Below are 21,919 nucleotides of genomic sequence, written 5' to 3'. Positions count from 1 at the left end.
AAGAATGACATAAAAAGAGAAAAGAGACGGAGTATTTTTGGTGGCAAGAACGGAGAGAGTTAGCATGCATCACTAAGAACATCTAGCTGAGAATTCTATTCCATTTTATTTTACTATCTCAAAAAATTACTTGATTAATTATACAATATAATTTTATAATTCTCTTAACATCTCAATTTTTATTTTCCTATTCTACTATTTAAAATAATATTTCTACACAATAAAATAATATATCTCACAATCACCATCATTTACAATACAACATATTTTTTATTCTCTCTCTTTCTTTCTGTTCAAGAACCACCATCACCACCACACACACCTGACACCACCACCACCAACCCATAATCTACCGTCAAGACCACAAAAAAAAAAAAAAAAAAAGACCATCAACACCACCCTCTCCGACCATCAACACCACAAAAAAAAAAAAAAAGCAACCCTCAGTCAAAAACCAAACCCTCGCCGCTACACCTACTGCCCAAGTCGTTGAGCCGCTAGACCCACGCCGCTGCATCCACTAACCACGCTGTTGCCCACCAAAATCACACCTATTGAAATCAACTCACCGCCACCCATCGACCCAAAACCCACTCCCACACAAATCACAACCCACCTGACCCACACAACCCACGCGACCCAACACTAACCCACTGCAATCTCCATTGCTAACTACTGTGAAGCCACATAATCTTCACCCACAAACACAACAAAAATTTATGAAAACCGGATTGCTCAATTCGCTGCTGGGCAGCTCGATTTTGTTGAAGCTCGAAGGAAGCGGATTCGCCGTTGGGAAGCTTGAAGGAAGTTGATTTTATCGGTTTGAAGAGAGAGGGTCATCTAGACATGCAAGAATGTCGGTTTGAAGAGGGTCATCGGAGTACCGATACCTCGTCGGTTGAGTGAATCAGTAAAGGGATCGGAGCACCGATGCCTCGTCGGAATCACTATCGGAGAGAGAAGGTCATTGGAGAGAGAGAAGCATTTAACTTATCGGAGAGAGAGGGGCATCGAAGAGAGTCCTGGATCTAAAAAGAGCAGAGAGCAGATGAGAAAGAGAGAAGGAAGAGAGAGAAAAGAAGAGAAATAATGAGAGAGGAGAGAGAAATTCTCGGGTTAAAAAGGAGGGGAGAGTATTAAAAAATCATTTTTTTATCCTATTTAGCTACAATACCATCTTACATTTAAGATGGTACTGTAGCTATATGTCAAAAAAAAATTTGGCCTTTTCCAATATGGCCTTCCCTTTGCTGAGCAGTTTTTGGGCTTGAATGCCAAATGTACTTTACATTTGGCATATAGCAGGCTCACTGCTAATGCTCTAAGGCATCGTTCCCTCCCTAATAAAAAGTCATACCCTCTGCATATCTACCAATCATGAGGATGACTATTTTGACCCACTTTCCAAACCCCACAACTTTATAGTCCTCAGTAAGCAATAAGGTTGTGTGAGTTTGAATTGGGGTCTATTTAGTTCATGGGTTGTGTTAACGGGCACGGTAAGGTGCCTGTGAATAACACATATTTAGGCAGCTTTTTAGATTTTTGGGTAATTTTTAACAGCTTTTGATAATTTTTGTATCTCTTTTAGAAATTTTTTTGACAAATTTTTCCCTTTTTTCTAAGTAAAACCCAAAAGAGTATGGTGCTTGTTAAGGTTTCCCTTAGTTCATATTATGTAGTGTGCATTTTTTATTTATAGTCACACATATTAATATATTTATTTGCTCCTTTGATTATGTGGACTGACAGTAATTGAGCTAACAATTATTGAGTTGTCTATATATATATGAGTCCGGTTAATGTGTGCCCTTAGGGAACACATTAACTCATCCATTTTTGGAAAAATTTTATCGGAAATTGAAAAAACTGTCAAAAATTTTTTAATTCCAAAATTTTTTTTAAAAAAATGATAAATTATTGTGTGCGGCACACATTAGTAAAATCCTATATATATATATATATATATATATATATATATTGTTCATGTGTCTTAGAGTGTATTGTTTTGTACACAGACTGGTTCACAGGGCCTATCCTGCAGAGAGAACTAGGCCGACCTCCCTCAACACTGAAAAGCCTTACCCCAAGTCCACAAACAGCTCAAAAAAAGGCACCTACATCCATCAATTTGCTTAATGCCTCCATAACAATAACAAAAAGCAACAAGGATAATGGATTGTCTTGGCATAGTCCGCTTGAACTCTCGAAAAAACAACTAGGATTACCATTAATCAGGATTGAAAAGTGAAAGGTAGAAACACAGTTTATATATGCTCATGTTCAGGAGCAATCCATGTTACTACTTGTCAAAGTTTTCTAACCTTGTATCCTCAATTAGCCACAAAAACTATCTTCCTGGTAGTTCATTACTGAAAGTTAATAATTCTTGCAACAGATGAGTATCAGAGGATATGTTCTGTTCCAATCTCTAATGAATTGAATGCATAAATTTATGCATTAGAGATTTACTGCATCTTATGTTCCTTTATGAGAAAAGGAAGGATAGATATAATATAATAAAAAATATTATTTATGTAGAGCTAAGCTATGGCAAGAACAAGGATAAATCTCATGATAAAAAAAACTAATGATCTAAGGATTCATAATAATAATAATAATAATAATAGTATTATTGGAAGCTTTGCTAGTCAGCAAGTGAAATTAAAGAAACTTGGCATAATGGAGAATGTATACTTGAATGAGAAACATACATTATGGAAGATGTAGCAAAGGCATTCAGGCATTAATCGGACATTTGAAGCTTCACCCCATATGAGAAGATAAAGTCCAATATAAATAAGCTCCAATTGCTTAGTGTCACAACCTGGAGGAAACCTGTAAAGTGCACACAGGAAATAAACCACGTAAGTGCTAATGTGATAAAATATGGTACGGAATCAAGTCTAATATGATTATAACTTTTAAGGCTTATCTCGACGGCAACATAATCACTTACTTAAGATTAGTTTCACAGCGTAAATAATTACACCAGGAAGTATAATTCTTGAATATTTCATCCTTCAACTTCTGTACAGTGGCACTATCCAGCTGCAATAAGCTTCTTATCAATCTTCAATACATAATCATAGAAAAATGCAACTTATTGATGTTACTTCCAAATTGATGTAAAGACAGAATCTATAATTTAATTTTTGTAATTAATCAATTTTGATATTTTTATGTAATTTTCGTTATTTTAGGTTTAAGGATATTATTTCCTAGTTTTTAGGTGCTTTTTATTTATTTTTTTTTAGGTCAAATTAGAGTCCTATTATGGTTAGAAATTAACTAAGATTTGTTTGAGAACATATTTTCTTGTCTGTCAAGCTTTAGGGAGCCTTTAAATAGGCCTCCAAGTTTGTAAATGTTTTTAACAATTATTTAGATTAATAAAATTCAGACATTTTATCACTCTATTTTTGGTGTATTCTAGACCATTGTTCCTCGTGGATTCAAGGTTTTCATTCAAAACTAACATGTTTAGTTTCTTATTTTCTAGAAGTAGACGTGTTCTGCTTCTTGTCACTTCCGCTCCCGCATTAGTTTTGTATCAAAGCCTTGACTTATCCTAGTCTGGTAACTAATGTATGAGAAGATAGTAATTCTAATGACGGAAAACTTAGCAAGTATTACGTGACGTACAACAAGCACTCACAAATTTCTTTGCTAGGATAGCATCGTTGGAGCATAGAGACAATAGGAATAATTGCTGCAAAGATGTAACTCACGAGCAACCTATTGGTAAGGAAATTTCATATAGGCCTTATAAAAGAATTGCAACTTTTAATGGTTATTTTTATAAAGAAGATTTTCTTGATGGGTTTCTTGATCTAGAGGATTTATTTGACTATGAAAATATTTCTAATGAGAGAAAAGTTACTCTTGCTTTGAATAAACTTAGTAAGTATGCCTTATGTTGGTGGGAATGTATACAGTTTGATAGAATCCGACAAGATAAAGACAAAATTCATTCATGGGTAAGGATGAAAAAAATGCTCGCTATCAAATTTTATCATTTGTATTGTGATGAAGTTTGGTCATATACAGAGTAAAATTATTGACCAAGAAGTTCATACTTGAATTATATTCAAGAGCCATATATTCCACCATTAAAGGAGGATTTGCATGTTAAATAAAATACTATTATTGAAGATTATGCAAAAGTCAAAGATGAAAATATGGGGATTTTCAAGGAAATTAATGAAGCCTCATTATAGAAGATCTTGAAATCAAGATTGTAGAAGAGATTAATGAAGATCCTATTATAGAAAAAGATATTGAAGTCAAGATGGTAATTATTGAGAATATTGTGAAAGATCCAATTGAGGTCAAATATGAGAATGGGTCCATATCCCACAGTCCCTAGGTTCTTGTTGCTTTGCTAAAGATGACTACACAATTTATTGATTTTCTTGGAGTAGAAATTTTTTATTTTATTATCAACACTTTGTTGATTGATGTTGCAAATAAATTGAAAGAAAATGGGAAGAAATTTTCTACTACACTTTATCTAGGATATATACAAGTTAAGTTTCAACACTGGATCAAGTTACTAAATTAAAGCTTTCGAAGTATTTTATTTATTTGGAGTAGAAGATTTTAGATTTTGACTATCAACTCAATGAGATTTTTTTTTTTTTTTTTTTTTCATTTGGAGGGGTTTGATATAGGACAAAATCTATAATTTAATTTTTGTAATTCACTAATTTTGTTTATTTAGATTTAGGGCTATTATTTCCTCTCTTTTTTTTATATGCTTTTAATGCTTTTTAGGTCAAATTAGAGCTACTATGGTTATGAATCAATCAAGATCTGTTTTAGAATATATTTTTTTATCTGTCAAGTTTTACGGAGCCCTTAAATAGGCCTCCAAGGTTATAAACATTTTTAACAATTATTTAGATTAATTAAATTCAAACATTTTCTCTCTATTTTCTGGTGGATTCCAGACTCTTTTTTCTTGTGGATTCAATGAACATCATAGATTTGAGGTTTTAATTCGGAGGCTAATGTGTTTAGTTTCTTATTTTCAAGAAGTAGACGTGTTCTGATTTTTATTGCTTTTGCACCCATCACGAATGGCGAGAAATGAAACTCAATTAACAGAAAGACATATAAAGCAGTCCACACCATTAGCAATTATGATTTTACCTCTCTATGATCACTTTGCTTATTCCGTATGTACATATTGGCAAGAAGTAATATTAGGTGCTCCCTCTGATTTTCTACATTTCCTTTCTGCATTCCCCAAAGAGATTCAAAAAAGAGAAAAGAACTAGTCAACTGAACTGATATTTCCACATGAAAAATTCATATTATGGAATATTATAACTAGTAGCACAATAGAATGAAAAGATCATTGCCGAAATCACCCTCACTGGTATAAGATATCAAGTTTAACATAAAAGAATGAATTAAAGTAAATAGTATAGAATCCTGAGATATAAGTCCTTAGCAAAGAAACATAAAAATTACTTTTGTTTCAATGTGTGTTGTTAAGGTTGCATTTGGCATTGGCTTAAAAGGCCAGCTTTTTTTATTATTTAGATTTTTTTTACTATTATTCATGGGTCTCATTACACTTTTTGGTACTATTTGTAGGTCTCATTGTACTATTTCAACTACCTTTTAGCTTTATCTATAGAACTTTCAGCAAAAAAATTTCAGTTTCAGCTAAATAAGTTGTTCCTAAACGGACTCTAAGTTGTGATTTTCCATAGTGTTTTTGTTGGCTTGCGAGAGTGTGACTTGCGAGTTACACTGACAGCTCATTTTGTTGGAACATTTGTCCCTCATTTTTCCTCCTTTATATATTCCATCATTTCCCATGAAATTGTAAAGAGTTAATTAGAAAGAAAACCCTAAAGAAATCCTCGGAGAGTGAGGGAATTTTGCCTTTCATTGTGAGAGCCAAACACTTTAGTTTCTTTACACCTCTCCCCTCTCCCATTGACATACCTTGAGAGGAGATTCAACCAAACACAACCTACACATCATCTGAGTGTTGAGAGTGAAGCATTGGAGTTTAGCCAAATTCAATTGGTAAGGCTTGGCAGTGTAATCAGGCTGTGTTGCAGGATCCAAAAAACTAGTGAAGATAAGACTCTGTAAAGTCCATTGGTAGCTGAAGCTTGGAGGGTCTTTGTGTATTCTTGTACTTAACTTATTTACTAGTGGATCATTTCCAAATTGGAGGGTCGCAGAGAGGTTTTTACACCAAGTTCTTCGATTTTCCACTTTGATAACACATTGGGTGTTATATTTTCTTTGCTTCCTCTTTTCCCTGTTGCCCTTTACATTATTGCATTTCACATTTATATTCATCCATGCAATTGTTTGATGGTTCGGTTGATTAATCTGTTAATTACATAAATTCCACATTAATAGTTAATTATCCTTAATTAATCAAGTCATAACTAACATTGGGGGTCTAAAACAACACTTTGTCATTGGGCTAGTGCTAACTTTCAATATAAGAAGAATAACTTTTACTTTGTAATGGAATAACTATTACAATATGGAAAGTTTGTAAAAGATAATGTAAAAGAAAATTTTATATTTTTGAAAATATATTAATTTTAAAACCTATTATATGCACTAAAGAATAACGATTATAACTATTTTGAAAAGGAATAGTCATTCCTCAACTTAAAGAACAATTATTCTTACATAATAAGCAATAACTGATCCATGTAATAAAATGCAACCAAATGACTAAATCACTATTACACATGAATAATTATTCCATTACAAGAACTATTACAGCATACCAAACATATCCTTAGCAATGGCTATGATTGTTCATCTCTTGACTGAAACTGACAATGTTGATTGCCACAAAGCCAAAATGGCCATTGCAAGTGGTTGTTGTAAGTTTTCAGTATAATTGTTGGTAGGATTTTTTAAGAACTGATGTCAACTACTTTGAAGCTAGATTCGAGTTTTTAGTTTTCGACAAATAAATGAAATAACCGACATATATAATAATATATTTTGTTATTATATTATATATAAGGTTCAAGTTAAACCTGTTATAACTTTAAGCAATGTTATACCACCTAATAATTTGTTATTGAATTTATATTTTGAAAATCTCACTGTTGAATTACATGTTTTATATGTTTTTAACATGTATACCAATTGGGAATTACTTACCATTTTATCCATAAACTCATCTTTTATGCGTTATTTTAAACTATAAAAACTTGAATTTAAACAGTTGATTGATGACATGGCTATTGATCTTTGATCACCTTGAAACTTTGCAAGTGTTGAGAATATACAAAAATAATGTACTCCAACAGTATATTTGTTAAAATTCACATCCAATTAAAAATACTGAATAATGTAAACATTGCTTAGACTTACACCAGGTGTAGCTTATAAAGAGTTACCCATTTTTAGACCATTGATTCTCATGAAATCTAATGGTTAAAAAAGCACTACTGCCATATAATCACCCTAAAAAAATTAGTGACTTATTAATTCCAAGTCTCCACATATATATTCCAAAATTGCGTCGTTTTTAGTATCAAATATGTAAAAATAGTAATAATATATAAAACATCGTCCTTTAACATATAAGCCTTATATGATGTCGTTTGAGCCATTAGACTTTTCACTTCTTATTTCATATTCACATTTTATTTCATTTTATTCTCTCTCTCTCTCTCTCTCTCTAACTGTCAAGCTATGGTTTTTCACATAACATTTGTGTTGGTTTTATTCCATAACAAAAAGTGTTGTAATTGCATTAATTTTGTTCCTTGTATTTTGTGGAATTTTATTGTATTGGGTTTAGTATTAAATTGGTGAAAAATCAAGCATGTAATGAAGATCAGTGCAATTTCGAGACTAGCTCGCGAGTAAAGGTTCCCGTGAAAAGGTCATGTGTGACGCACATGATCAAAAACTGAAGAGTCATGCCAGCCTGGCATTTCGAGAGCACTTTGCGAGAAAGGCCATCTTGCGAGCACTTTACCCTACTATATATACCCTTATGACCCACAAAAGTGTAAGGAGTCTATTCAGAGAAAACTCTAGAGAGGTTTCTACAACACATCCACCTTTTAGTGAGAGACCTACTCATCCTTAAGTGAGAAATCCTTATAGTCTCTTCTCCTTCCCTCTCCCATTATTATACTTTGATAGGAGATTTGTATCTAAACACAACCCACACCTATTCAAAGTGTAAAGAGTGTTTTGGATCTTGGGAAGCATTTGGGATTTGCTAGAAGAAACCGATGAGGCTTGGCAGATGCAATCAGGCTGTACTGCGTGATCCAGATAAATAGTGAAGACAAGACTCCGAGAAGTCCATTGGTAGCTAGAGCTTGGAGGGCTTAATTATATTGGATAGATTAGGCTTGGAGGGTCTTTTTGATATTCGTATACTCCAACTTATTCACTAGTGAATCGATTTCAGCTTAGAGGGTTGCGGAGAGGTTTTTTGCAAAGTTCTTTGATTTCCTCTTTGATAACATATCCTGGTGTTATCTTGTGTTAGCATATCTCTTCCCTACTCTTTAAGCTTTACTTTTATTGTTCATTGTGGTTGCATATGACTTAGAGTAGTGTTACCAGTTTATTGCGTTTTATTTATTCTTGTTCCGCACTTAAATAAGTTAGAGTACAAGCAATCTAGCCATAATTTTAACATTGGGGTTTGAACAAGTTTTAGTATTTTCACACTAATTGAGCTTTTAATTAGTATCAGAGTGGGTACACTTGTTTTGGTCTAATTACTTAAGTGTGATCATTGACCTTTTGTGTTAATTACCATGGATAGTGTTTTGTATCCTTCTATGGATATTTTGGATGATATTGATTATAACATACCATGTGTTTGTGAGAATGCCTCTACAGGTGTTTACCCTCATGCTTATGATGACATGTTACATGAGTCTTTGGGTGGTGTTAAAATTCCAAATGTCAACTCTTAAAGAAAAAGTTTAAGAAGTTTCATAAGAATTTGAGCAAGTTTACTAATGAAAATGATAATTTGATTGCGAAGCTCAAAGAATCCAACAACTTGATTGAAAAGTATAAGAAACTTACTGAAAATTCTTTCTAAAAGATGAAAGACTGTGAATGTGGACCTGAATGCGAAACTTGTTTTGTCTAACAAACTTGTTAATGATCTTAAATGTGAAAATGTATCTCTTAAGATGCATACCAAGTGTTTGATTATTGAACCTATTGCTAAAAAGGAAGAAAATCTTTGTTGTAATCACATTGTATTGTCTGATTTTTTGCCTATTGTGAGTTCTACCTCCAAAGATAAATCGATGTACATTCCTCCACAGAAAAGAAATAAAAAAGTGGAGAGAAATGCCCTTCATTTAGGTCTCATCCTAGGGATTTGAAACAAGTTGTTAATGCTCTTACCTCCTTGTGTATGTGCATCTCTGGTTCTCATTCTTCCAGCCCTCGTCTCACTTCTCATGAGACACTCATTCCAAACAATTGTTTAGTGTGGATGAGAAAGGGTTCTTGTTGTTGAGTTTTTGCTCTTTTGGTCCTTGATCTAATCCTTTCAATCTTTGTAGGACCCTTCATACATTAGATGCTTCATTATCATGCATTTGTGCATTTTACATTTCTTTATATGCATTGTTTTTGTTTTTGTCGTTGATCTTACTTTTATGCTTTTGTTTTGTGTGTAAGAAATTCAAAAACACATAAAAAGTGAAAACCAAAAAGTTTGATCATGTTTGTTTAAGCACATATCACATGTGAGTTTGGCCTAGGACCTCCATACTAATGGAGTAGTGCATTTACGAGTTTAGCTTGTTATGTAGTTCCATTTTTAAGTGTGAGTGAAATCTAGAAATCTATATTTGATTGTTGTAAAAAAATCTTCAAGCTTGTCATGAATGATTAGTCAATAGTTTTGTTTGATCTTGATACATGCGTAGACTTGATCCTATATATCTCCTCACATTTATTTTTATGTCAAAAAACTATTCAAATGTCAATCTCTAAAAAGAGAAAGAGCTGAAAAAGCCTTACTTCGAAAACTAGTTTGACTAGAAAAAGGTGGAGCAAAAATGTATTCAAAAAGTATGATGCCAAAGCCAAAAGCTTATTCTTTAATGAAATATAAAAAATTTCATGGCATCGTTGCTCAAAAATTGAGTTGTATTGATCAAAAAGTTTAAAAAATGGAAGCCAAATGAAAAGCTTTCAATGAATGTAAACACTTTAGTGAGGGGTCATATATGTTCATTTCTACTAGTGAGATAGGTCACTTGACTTCGTGCTATTTCTGTATGACTGATTGAATTGATCATTGAAGTTTCATACAAGACTACGGACTAATTCATACTTGATTAACACACACAACACACAAGTCTAATATTCAATGAATGCCTATTTCATTTGTGTGATTGTACATGTTCAAATATGATTTGTGTATGCTCAATTGCTTGATGATCAAACTCAAAAAGATTTTTGAGTATTTTATTTGTTTTTGAAAGTGTTTTTGTTTGTCACTTGTGTTTTGAAAGTTTTTCTAAAATGCCAAATTTGTTTTGTTGAAAAACTTCTTTGCAAGCATTTTCGTGAGTAATTCACGAGTAAGGTTTCTTGCGACCAAGTCGCAAAAATGAGGAAGTGAATTTCTAATTCTTCAAAATTTTACACAGAGAGTCTCGCGACTCCCTTGCGGGTCATTCGCGAGAAATGGCTTCCCATGAAATTTGCCCTGTGCATTTGAGGCTTTTTGTGAGTAACTCGCAAGTCCTTCACGAGTACCTATCTCGCAAAATGAATGGATTTGCAATTTTTAAAAGGCACACAGTGATAGTTTTTCAAATGTTCTATTTTTGCCTCCCTCGTGCCTCTCTCAACCCAAAACACATTTTCACTCAAATCTCAACCTAAACTCCTAGGATTTCATTTCAAAGACTTCTCTAAAGTATGTTTTAACACTCTTTGTCTTTTAAATCCTTAGATTATGAATGTGTTTGGATAGTGCGTCCACGTCCACATCCAGCGTCTAGGCTCCCTTTTTTTTTTCTTTTTTTTCTTTTTTTTTTTCCTTCCCAGCCGCAGTTGTTGACCAAGTCTTTCGTGAATAGTGCATTCGTGCACTATTCACGGACCCACAAATTTCACTTTTCAGCCACTTTTTCATTAAAAATAGGTCTCGCGGTACTATTCACACATTTTAAAATTATTTTGCTACAGTGTTTTCAGTTTTCAGCAATAAGTTCTATCCAAACATACCCTATATCTTAAATTCTTAAAATTTCTAGGGTTGGGGTTATTTTGAATGGGGTTGGGAAAACTTAATTTTTTTGGTCAAATCTTTTCATTTTTTCTTGCTTGGGCTGTGTCTCATTGTGTTTATTGATGTTTTTGTTAGCCCTTTGTGGCATTTTAACATATATTTAGGCAAGATTTTCATATGTTCATGCATTGTTCATCACATATATGTAGTGTGTGCACTCTAAGTGTTTGATAAAATTCCTTTATGATATTTTTTCATTCTTTTGGACTCCGATGAGTACCAAATTTTGGGGTTTTTCATGTTTTCTCATTAGGAACATGTTTGGTTTATTGGTTGTATATTTTACACGCCTTACCCCACATGTGCATTTCTCATGCCTTGTTTATGCATTGCACATAGCTACCTCTTGCACACACCTTTGTTACCCTAGTCATGCCTTGGTTTATATCTTGTTTCCTCATCCTTAGCATGTCATGTTTACTTTATACTTTGTAGCATTTTTTAAAGGTGTTTTTTCTTTTTCTTTTAGCTTCATTTTCTCATTCATCTTGTACTCCTCAAGCCTCATTACCCTTGTTCATATCTTCTTTTCTCTCCCTCCTTCCTCTTTATCCATTTGTCTATTCGTGAAAAAAAGGGGGAGAGTATACTAGAGAGTATATCGGAGAGTATTGTCATTTCTATATGACTCTTGTGCACATTCTTAGGGGAAGAAAGTCTTAGGAGAGATGCATATACCAAGGAAGAGAAGACTTTTCTTACAAAAAAACCCTGTTTTTTTTTTTTTCTTTATGTTTATTTTCTTGTTTTTCTTTATGGTGATTTCAATTATCTTTAGTATTTATGCTTTGTTGTTCTCATTGCATCGTATTTATGCTATATGGTCATTGTAGACATTTTCATATGACTGTTTTGTGTTTGATAAAGTTGCTCATATATTTCACATCATGTTTACTTAATCGCATTTTACTTGTTAAATTATACTTGTCATTTTATTACTTGTTTTACCTTGAGAGTCTAATATGTTTTGTGCAAGTGTTTTAGGTTACAGGTATATATGTTCCAAGTTCATCACAGGTTTTAGATTTAGGTGTGAATGAGTTTTTCCATTATTCCAAAACTCATATTTAAGTCTAGAGTCTGTTATAAGGTGTTTTTGTCATGGAATAGCATTGTTAAGTTATGATTTTTCACATAACATTTGTGTTGGCTTTATTTTATGACAAAAAGTGTTGTAATTGCATTAATTTTATTTCTTGTATTTTGTGGGATTTTATTATATTGAGTTTCATATTAAGTTGGTGAAGAATCAAGCATGCAATGAAGATCAGTGTAGTTCCGCAACTAGCTTGCGAGTAAAAGATCCTGCGAAATGGCCATGAGTGAAACACATGATTAGAAGCTGAAGAGTCATGTTAGCCTAACATTTTGCAAGTACTTCGTGAGAAAGGTCATCTCACGAGGTACCCGCGAAACTCTTTACCTAGAGGTTTTTAAGTGTGACCTTTCATATTTTTTACCCTACTATATATACCCTTATTACCCATAAAAGTATAAGGAGGCTATTTAGAGAAAACCCTAGAGAGGTTTCTACAACACACCCACCTTTTAGAGAGAGAGCTACTTATCCTTAAGTGAAAAATCCTTGTAGTCTCTTCTCCTTCCCTCTCTCATTGTTATATCTTGAGAGGAGATTTGTACCCAAACACAACTCCCACCTATTCAAAGTGTAAAGAGTGTTTTGGAGCTTGGAAAGCATTTGAGATTTGCCAAAAGAAGTTAGTGAGGCTTGGCAGATGCAATCGGGTGGTATTACGGGATTTGGATAACTAGTGAAGACAAGACTCTGAGAAGTTTGTTGGTAACTGGATATTGGAGGACTCAGGTACATTAGGTAGATTAGGTTTAGAGGGTATTTTGATATTCGTGTACTCCAACTTATTCACTAGTGGATCGATTTTGACTTAGAGGGTCGTGGAAAGGTTTTTTACTAAGTTATTTGGTTTCCTCTTCGATAACACGTTATGGTATTATCTTGTGTTTGCATTTCTCTTCCCTACTCTTTAAGCTTTACTTTTATTGTTCATTGTGGTTGCATATGGATTAGAGTAGTGTTACCAGTTTATTGCGCTTTATTTACTCTTATTCCGCACTTAGATAAGTTAGAGTAAAAGTAATCTAGTCGTAATTTTAACATTGAGGTCTGAACAAGTTTTAGTGTTTTCACACTAATTGAGCTTTCAATAACAATTCAAGGAAAAGTGCTAGTCATATTTATGCTATACCCAATATTCCTAACGTGGGACTCAACATACACTCAACCAATATCCAATCAAAACTAAGGCATCACAATCTCACCCAATTAAATCTCTGATGTCCTCATCAAGGCCCACTTGTGAGGCTTTGTCTCCAAGCCCACATACGGTTATCAAACCAGCTCTGATACCATTTACAACAACCTAAGAAAAAACACTAGCTACATTTACACTATACCTCAAAAAGACTATTTTAATCACGATTGAAGCTCCTTGCAATTGTTAATTAATAAAGTTCATATCAACCCAAATTATACCCTCTGTGGAAATCAATAGACATTTTTGGGATAATGGAGAGTTCAAACAATATTTTTGGGTTCTGTTAGTATTAGGTGAGGTGGTAAGGAAGTCATGATTAAAGCCGTTATTCAGTCCATTCCGGCATTCTCTATGAGCGTATTCAAACTTCCTATCAGCCTTTGTAAGGATATTGAAGCTATGATCAGAAGATTTTGGTGGGGGCAGGGGGATAAAAAGAAAATGCATTGGGTGAGATGGAGTACTTTATGCACTTCAAAGTCCTTTGGTGGTATGGGTTTCCTGGATTTCCAGCAGTTTAATCAAGCCTTACTGGCAAAGCAGGTTTGGAGGTTAGTCCATCAAAAAGATACTTTACTATTCAAGGTCTTCAAGGCGAAATTCTTCCCTGATGGTACCATTTTTGATGTTGGGGTGCCAACCAACTGCTCATATGCATGGCGAAGCATTCTACAAGCTAGGGAGGTCGTTCTAAAAGGTGCTATTTTGAGGGTGGGAGATGGTGCTTCGATTAATATTTGGGAGCATAGGTGGTTGCCTTTTAATGCTAGCAGCAAAGTTTAATCACCACGAGGTAATTCTGATGTAGTCTGGGTAAAGGAGCTTCTGGTGCCTAACTCTGGCATGTGGGATTCAGATTTTCTGGAGAGGACCTTTTATTCCATGGGAAGCTGAAGAAATTAAGAGAATCCATGTTTGTGCTCACGGACAGAAGGATGTTTAATCTGGCCACTTACACCGGATGGGAATTACTCTGTTTGTAGTGCTTATCGAATGCTGGCAATGGACAAGACTAGTGGTGAAACAAATTCCTCAAGCCTGAATGCCACGAATCAAATTTGGAAGAGTGTGTGGAAGATTCGGGCTCCAATTAAAGTTAGGCACTTCATATGGAGGGTAGTGAAGGACTCCCTACCCACGAAGGTAAACTTGAAGAAGTGGCAAATCCAGTTGGATGTAACTTGCTCTCTCTGTGATGAATCCAAGGAAGATATGATGCACGCGTTATGGCTGTGTGACCAGGTTCAGTCGGTGTGGAAGTCTGAATCTAGCTTTTTTTATTTGTATCAGACGAAGCACAAAAATTTCATGGATTTGTTTGAGACTGTTCTTGACAGGGGTTTGGTATTTAAGGTGGCTTGGTTCTCCACAATTGCATGGAGTCTGTGGCAGCGACGAAATAGAATTAGAGAGAGATAGCAGACGTGGCCTCTTCATGAGATTAGTAGGCGAGCAAAAGAAATGGTGGTGGAGTTCTTTGAGATCAATCCGATGCCTATTCAACGAGGGTTAGGATCTGCTCCTACCTACTGGCATCCCCCACAGGAAGGTATGTACAAAGCCAACTTTGATGCTGCTCTCTATGATGGTCTTGGAATGGCTGGTCTGGGTGTTGTTGTGAGGGATTATTCGGGGCATATCATTGGTGCTCTCAGTCAAAAGATTTGAAGCCCTCATTTGGTGGATATGGCTGAAGCTTTGGCTTGCAACCAAGCCTTAGTTTTTGCATAGGAGCTAAGTCTATCACAGGTGGTGTTTGAAGGAGATAGTCTTCGAATCGTGCAGGCAGTCAATAGTTAGGAAGTGTGCTTAGACTTATGTGGCCATGTAATTGAGGAGATTAAGAGCCTACGGAGGCCTTCTATTTTCTTGTTTTCAGCATGTAAAGAGGGGAGGCAACAAGCTAGCCCACTCTCTCGCACGTAGAGCAGTTTCATCTGCTGACACTGATGTATAGGTAGAAGAACTACCTTGTGATTTGGAAGATGTTTTCCAATTTGATTTTGATCATCAATAAAACTTCACTTATCTTTCTCTCAAAAAAAAAAAAAAAAAGGTGAGGTGGAAGATACTTGGATTTCTAATTGAGGTGTTAAGTTCTAATTGGGCCACCTGTATGACATTGTAGGAATTGCAAGACATTGCAAGTGATAAAATATAGGGTATGACAAGCAACATTGGCTAGTATATATAAAATTGAACAACTTTGACTTTTGATTGATCTCAAAGTAATTTCCTTATAAATTTTAGAGTCTTCATAGTTTCACACATCATTGTTATAATAGGATTTAGTTTATCTTCAATAATTTTTTAATTGGATATGCTCTTTTGTTTGAAATATACAATGGTAAGTGGTTGTGGGTCTTAATCTTTACCTTTTATTTAGTTAATGAGTGACGTGATCATCTCTCATTAAAACAAAATGAGATTCCAGTTAAAAAAGTACCAGAAGTATGTCAAACCCATTATAATATATAATGGTTTTTTTTATATGAAAATATGAAAATATAATATTAATTGAACTTAAATTCTATTTTATATTTATACTCTCAATTAAAATCTCACCACATCATATTTTCCCTTTAAATGGTAAAATAGATAGTTCCCTTATACAAATAAAATCATAATAAATGCATATCAATAACAATCATAATTATTAAATTTCATATTTAGACAAAAATAATAATAATAATAATAATAATAATAATAATAATAATAAGAGTATTCACATCAATCTCAACAAACTAACTTAAGGTTAAAAATATAGTTAGAAACCCACACAAATAATAATAATAATAATAATAATAATAATAATAATAATAATAATAATAATAATAATAACAACGCATCAGACTCAATAAACTAACAAAAAAATATAGCGATGAATAGTCATCACCACATGTAGCAAGATAGTCTTCCTCGCTAGTGTTAGTCAAATCTGTGTCTAACTCTCTCTCCTCACCTGACTTTGTCTTTCTTTCATCTCTATTGTGTTAGTCAAAGCTATCATGAACTACAATTCTTGGATTTGGTGGTAGTAACTGGTCGGGGGTGGTGGATTTAGGTGTCTAAAAGTTATTTTTTGTGGGTTTGTGTTGATATTTGCGTTGATTTGGGTGATAGGCGTGGTGGATGATGGGTTTGTTGGAAATAAAACAAAATACTGATGGGCCTTTCCCTCACTTACTCTCACAAACACTCACACGCTAGTTAGTGTATAGAAGAGATTCACACTCACAAATTAAATAAAGGGAGAGAGAAGAGTTAGAACTCTTTAAACCTTTGTATTTCTCTTCAACTCTTGCTTAGAACTTGACGGATGAATGGGTATATATAGTACACCATCCAAGTTTTAACTCCCACTGCATTTATTTTTCTAACTCTTACATTCATAAATCCCACAAATAAATTCAATAAACCTTCCACTACATTAACTTATGAAACTCACACTTATTTATGAAAGATTAATTAAAAACAAGTTTAATTTCTAACATCCCCCCTTCAACTTGTTTCCTTGATTACTCCAAGTAAGGTTCGCAACTTGTTGAATGTGTCATACTTGAGTGGTTTAGTGAGTATATCTGCAACCTGATCATGTGACTTCACAAACTCAAGATGGACTTCCTTTCTTGCAATACATTCTCGAATAAAATAATACCTTGTGTCGATGTTCTTGCTTTGGCCATGAAAGGCTAGATTCTTTGCAAGAGCTAGTGTTGACTTATTGTCCACAAATAACTTCGTAGCTTCTTCTTGAAACATCTGCAACTCTTTCAATAAACTTATAATCCAAATTGCATGACAAACACCAGAGGTAGCAGCAACGTACTCAACTTCACAAGTGGGAACGTCACGATTGGCTACTTTTTAGACGTCCATGTAAATGCAGTATCACCTATATAGAATACAAAACCAGTAATACTCTTTCTATCATCCGTGTCTCCGGCCCAATCACTATCACTGTAGCCAACAAGTTTAAAATCTTTAGACGGAGAATACAACAGTTCATAATCCAATGTACCTTTTAAATAGCGAAGAATTCTCTTGGTAGTCTTCAAATCAGTCATCGTCAGTGCTTCCATGTAACGACTAACTAGTCTAACGCCAAAAAGAATGTCTGGTCTTGTGCATGTTAGATACCTCAAACTTCCAACCAAACTCTTGAAGAATGTTGGATTAACCTTCTCTTTATAATCATGCTTTGACAACTTCACGCCACATTCTATAGGGGTGCTAACTAGATTGGAATTTAACATCTCAAACTTCTCAAGAATTTTCTTCGCATAACCTTCTTGGGAAATAAAAATCTCATCCTCCATCTGCTTCACTTCAATGCCCAAATAATAGACCATAAGTCCAATATCTGTCATTTCAAACTTCTTAGTCATTGCTTTCTTGAAGTCTTCAAACATACTTGAATTGTTGCCTGTAAAAATCAAATCATCTACATACAGACAAACAATTAAAATATCTCCATTTTTATGCACCTTACAATAAAGCGCATGTTCATGTGGGCATTTAAAAAGCCCATTAACTTGGAAGTATTTGTCAATTCTACTATTCCAAGCTCTTGGTGCCTGTTTCAGGCCATATAGAGCTTTCTTCAACTTCAAAACTTTATCTTCCTGCCCCTCTACAACATAGCCTATAGGCTGCTCAACATAAAGTTCTTCCTCAAGGTAGCTATTCAAAAATGCGGATTTTACATCCATTTGGAAAATTCTTCATTAATTCTGAGCTGCTAAAGAAATTAGAAATCGTATAGTTTCCAAACGAGCATCGGGGGCAAATACCTCATCATAATCAATACCCTGCCATTGACTATAGCATTTCACCACCAATCTTGCTTTGTACCTCTCTACCTCTCCTTTTGCATTCTTCTTCAACTTGTTCACCCATTTTACACTAATTGTCTTCTTTCTAGTCGGAAGAGTTGCAACCCCCCATGCATCATTCTTCTTTATTACCTTGATCTCTTCGTCCATAGCATTCGAGAGTTAAAGGTTAGATGGTGTACTATATAAACCCATTCATCCATCAAGTTCTAAGCAAGAGTTGAAGAGAAATACAAAGCTTTAAAAAGTTCTAACTCTTCCCTCTCCACTTTCTCTCCCTTTATTTAATTTGTGAGTGTGAGTCTCTTCTATACACCAAGTATTGTGTGAGTTTTTGTGAGAGTAAGTGAGGAAAGGCCCATTAGTATTTTGTTTTATTTCCAACAAAGTTTGGTTTGATTTGTGCAGTGGGTGCTCTGGTTGCTGGGTTTGTGTTAATTTTTTTTATTTGTGCGGTGCTTATGGTGGTTTCCAACGGTGGGTGCCGTTGTGGCTAGTCTGTTTTGGAGGTGATTTTTGTGCCTCTCGATCTCGTTTTTTCTCTCTCTTTCTCACAATCAACTGGGGCTGGGTATCACATCAATGCATTGCTGAAATTGTGTTGCAATTTGGTTGGTGGCCGATGACTAAGATAGGTTGCGATTTGGAATTTTGGAACCGGTTGAGGTGGGAGAAGGTTGAGATGGGTTTTTGGTTAGTGTGTGACGGCTAGTTGTTGGCTCAACACTCTTGGTCTGAAACCCAAGCTCAGATCTGTTGAGTTTTGAGGGTGGATCTAAGACACCGTAATCTGGTGGCTGTGTGAGATAGCTGGATGCCTTAGTGCTACCTGACCTGGTTGTATCAGGTGGTCATGGGTTTGGGGATTAAAATTATGGATAGAAAGAAAATAATATTTAATTGGAATTTGATATATAATTGAGGCAGATGTATATACGTAAAACAAATAGATAGCTAAACTTAAAAAAAAAGTAGTGTTTTCAGATTAGTTTGGCTAAATATTTAAGGAGGTTGACATGAATGCTCTAAGAACAAAAAGAACCAATATTTTTTGTTAAACTCTGGTGTATTGCGCAGGTTATTATCTACAGACTAGTTAAATTTAAAAGGATACATTCAAGACAAAACTTACTTGAAATCCAAAGATAGACGAAAGCCAATCAAATATGTCATTGACAGATGTAACGCTGTCTGTAGACATTACTGAACTGTCATCAGGGACACCCTGAGTCGAATGGATTCTTGGCTTGGGAAGATTATCCACATTGCGTAGTGCTTGAAGTGCTGCCTTGATCTATATCATTATTTTAAAATAAGAAGGAAGACCGATAATGAAGGATTAGTTATTAGACTGGTTTGATGAGCACATATATATCGAAGATTACATGAGCTGCATTTTGACTACCTCAGGAAATTCCATAATTGCTGGTTTAACCCCGATTGCAAATAGTGGAAGAATGTTAAAGTGTTTTGACCGTTCCTTTTTCCCCTCGACGTCTTTGGCATATCTTTCTGTCTGTAATGAAAAAATCAATTGAACATAACTATTTCAGTCTTTTCCACACCAAATTGGTACTACAAGAATTGCTGCTAGGAAACCAAAATTATATAAACAAAACCTTTTCTTCAAGTTCCCAAGAAGGTACAACTGTCTTCAGCACCTCATACAATACTGTTGCAGTCTGAAAAGTATTTGCCATCTCCTCCCTTCATCAGTTGTAAAAAGAAAATTAAATAATAATAATAATAATAATAATAATTGAATGGTGTGCTTAAGAAAACTTAGAGGAATGTTCTTATCAAAAAAAACAAAAACAAAAAAACTTAGGAATGTAAACAGTTCAAACTTCAAAATAAGCCTAACGGTTTTTTTCTATGTTCGGCATCTTTGATATTTTCTTCATAGAATTGCTGGTAAAACAACTGAATCTCTTCTGGATCGTTTGTTGAAAGGGTACACTTTATTTTGTCATCTTCCTGCAAAAGAGATTTTAAAATATTAAAAATCACTTTCATTCACTTTTAGAACCTGTGAAATATAATATGGATTTTAGTCTTAACAATCATTAAATTTTACCTTTTATAGTTGTGACAAGGCCAAAAATATCTTTCAATTCAGTCATAAATTAATTTGCAATTTTCATCCTAAATATTGCTCATTTGACCTTTTCATAAAAGTTAATGGTGTAGATCATATCAGATATGGTCTTCATGCTGAAAGCATGAACACAATGAGTTCTCTGACTTCCTTCATTAATTATAAACTAAAAAACACAGTTGTGGACGATTATGCACTAAGATGCTGAGATTAACTGTAACAACAACAAAGCAGCTTATTGCCAATTTTTAAAGGAAAGAATTTACAAGAATCCATCAACCGTTAACTACCCTATCAAGCCTGTGTAACAGATGTGTCTTGAATTGGCGAACACCTCGTCCACTTGAAGTTGGATCCATCGTATGTGCCTTCTCAGTAGCATGATGGCGGCCTAGTTAATTGAACAAAATATACGAGGATCAGAAACAAGAATATTTTTTGCTACACAAGCATCCACAAATTGCACAAAATAATAACATATTTTTCATCAATATATATATATATATAGCATTCTTTTTCATTTTTCGCAAAAAAATTATCAATTCAGTTACGATTCACTCATCAAAACAGAAATCAAATTGTAGCAAACAAAGAAGAGGCAGGTAAAGCTTGTTAGTTAGGCTTACAGAGAAAAGCGACTCGGGGGTTTTCTTTCTGGATCTCGTTGGCGACACGAAGAATGGGGATGATGGCTGCAAGGGACGAGGGTACGCTCTCGCTGTCAATGGGAATCTCGTGTAGGTTTGGCTGGTCTTCCATGGGCAACGGCATTATCTGGCTCTTCTCCTTGAGCTCGCTGTCAATGTGGGATGGCAACCTAGTCGGCTTCCCACTGCTTGTGCTCGCCATGCCTTGCCAATCTCACTAAATTTTGCTCTAATTTCACTTTGCTTCCTGTCTTTGTCGGTGGTGTTTGGGTTTGAGTTTGAGTAAGAGTGAGAGTTGAGGAAAGTGGGACTGACAAGGCTGCTCATATTGCTGTTAAGTTTTGTAGAGAAAAAGAAAAAGAGAAAGAGACATACTTTAGGAGAGTGGTGGGGCAAGGGATTGCTCTGGAAGGAAGAAAGGAACTAAAGAGAGTGGAATGGTTTTATCTTTGGTTTTCTTGGCTTCTCAATGCAGAACAGTTTGATAAAACAAACGACTGTCTATTACACACACAACACTTCAAGTCACGAATTCAAAATTGAAAATCGTGACTTATGCAAGTCACGATTTTAGTTCACAAAAGTGTGTACTGTGTAACAAAGTGTATGCAATAATCATTTCCCTTTCTTTATAGGGGTTTGAAGCAACAGAGTGGCGGGAATTGCGACATGAGAAGGCTTGCTTTTGGTCTCGTCTTGAGTAAAATTTATCAAAAGAAAAAGAGAATGGGAGACCGTGTATTAAA

The 21,919-nt window shown here is 34.6% G+C and overlaps 1 protein-coding gene across 1 annotated transcript in view; it reads right to left on the bottom strand.

Moving 5' to 3' along the window:
- LOC142640609 (callose synthase 7-like) overlaps window positions 1-21,635 on the bottom strand; it is a 137,937-nt gene extending 116,302 nt beyond the window's left edge. The window contains exons 1-9 of the mRNA XM_075814783.1: window positions 21,153-21,635; window positions 20,817-20,917; window positions 20,293-20,405; window positions 20,048-20,135; window positions 19,834-19,944; window positions 19,561-19,722; window positions 5,158-5,244; window positions 2,963-3,054; window positions 2,718-2,841 (exon numbers count right to left, since the gene is read on the bottom strand). Of these exons, the coding sequence (XP_075670898.1) occupies window positions 2,718-2,841; window positions 2,963-3,054; window positions 5,158-5,244; window positions 19,561-19,722; window positions 19,834-19,944; window positions 20,048-20,135; window positions 20,293-20,405; window positions 20,817-20,917; window positions 21,153-21,375 (1,101 nt within the window). The 5' untranslated portion in view covers window positions 21,376-21,635. The remainder of the gene's footprint in view (window positions 1-2,717; window positions 2,842-2,962; window positions 3,055-5,157; window positions 5,245-19,560; window positions 19,723-19,833; window positions 19,945-20,047; window positions 20,136-20,292; window positions 20,406-20,816; window positions 20,918-21,152) is intronic.
- Between the last annotated feature and the right edge of the window lie 284 nt (window positions 21,636-21,919).

The sequence above is a fragment of the Castanea sativa genome, chromosome 6, assembly GCF_040712315.1.
Source record: "Castanea sativa cultivar Marrone di Chiusa Pesio chromosome 6, ASM4071231v1".
NCBI classification, from domain to species: Eukaryota; Viridiplantae; Streptophyta; class Magnoliopsida; order Fagales; family Fagaceae; genus Castanea; species Castanea sativa.
Note: the sequence above shows the minus strand (reverse complement) of the source record. Positions and strands in the feature narration are given on the sequence as shown.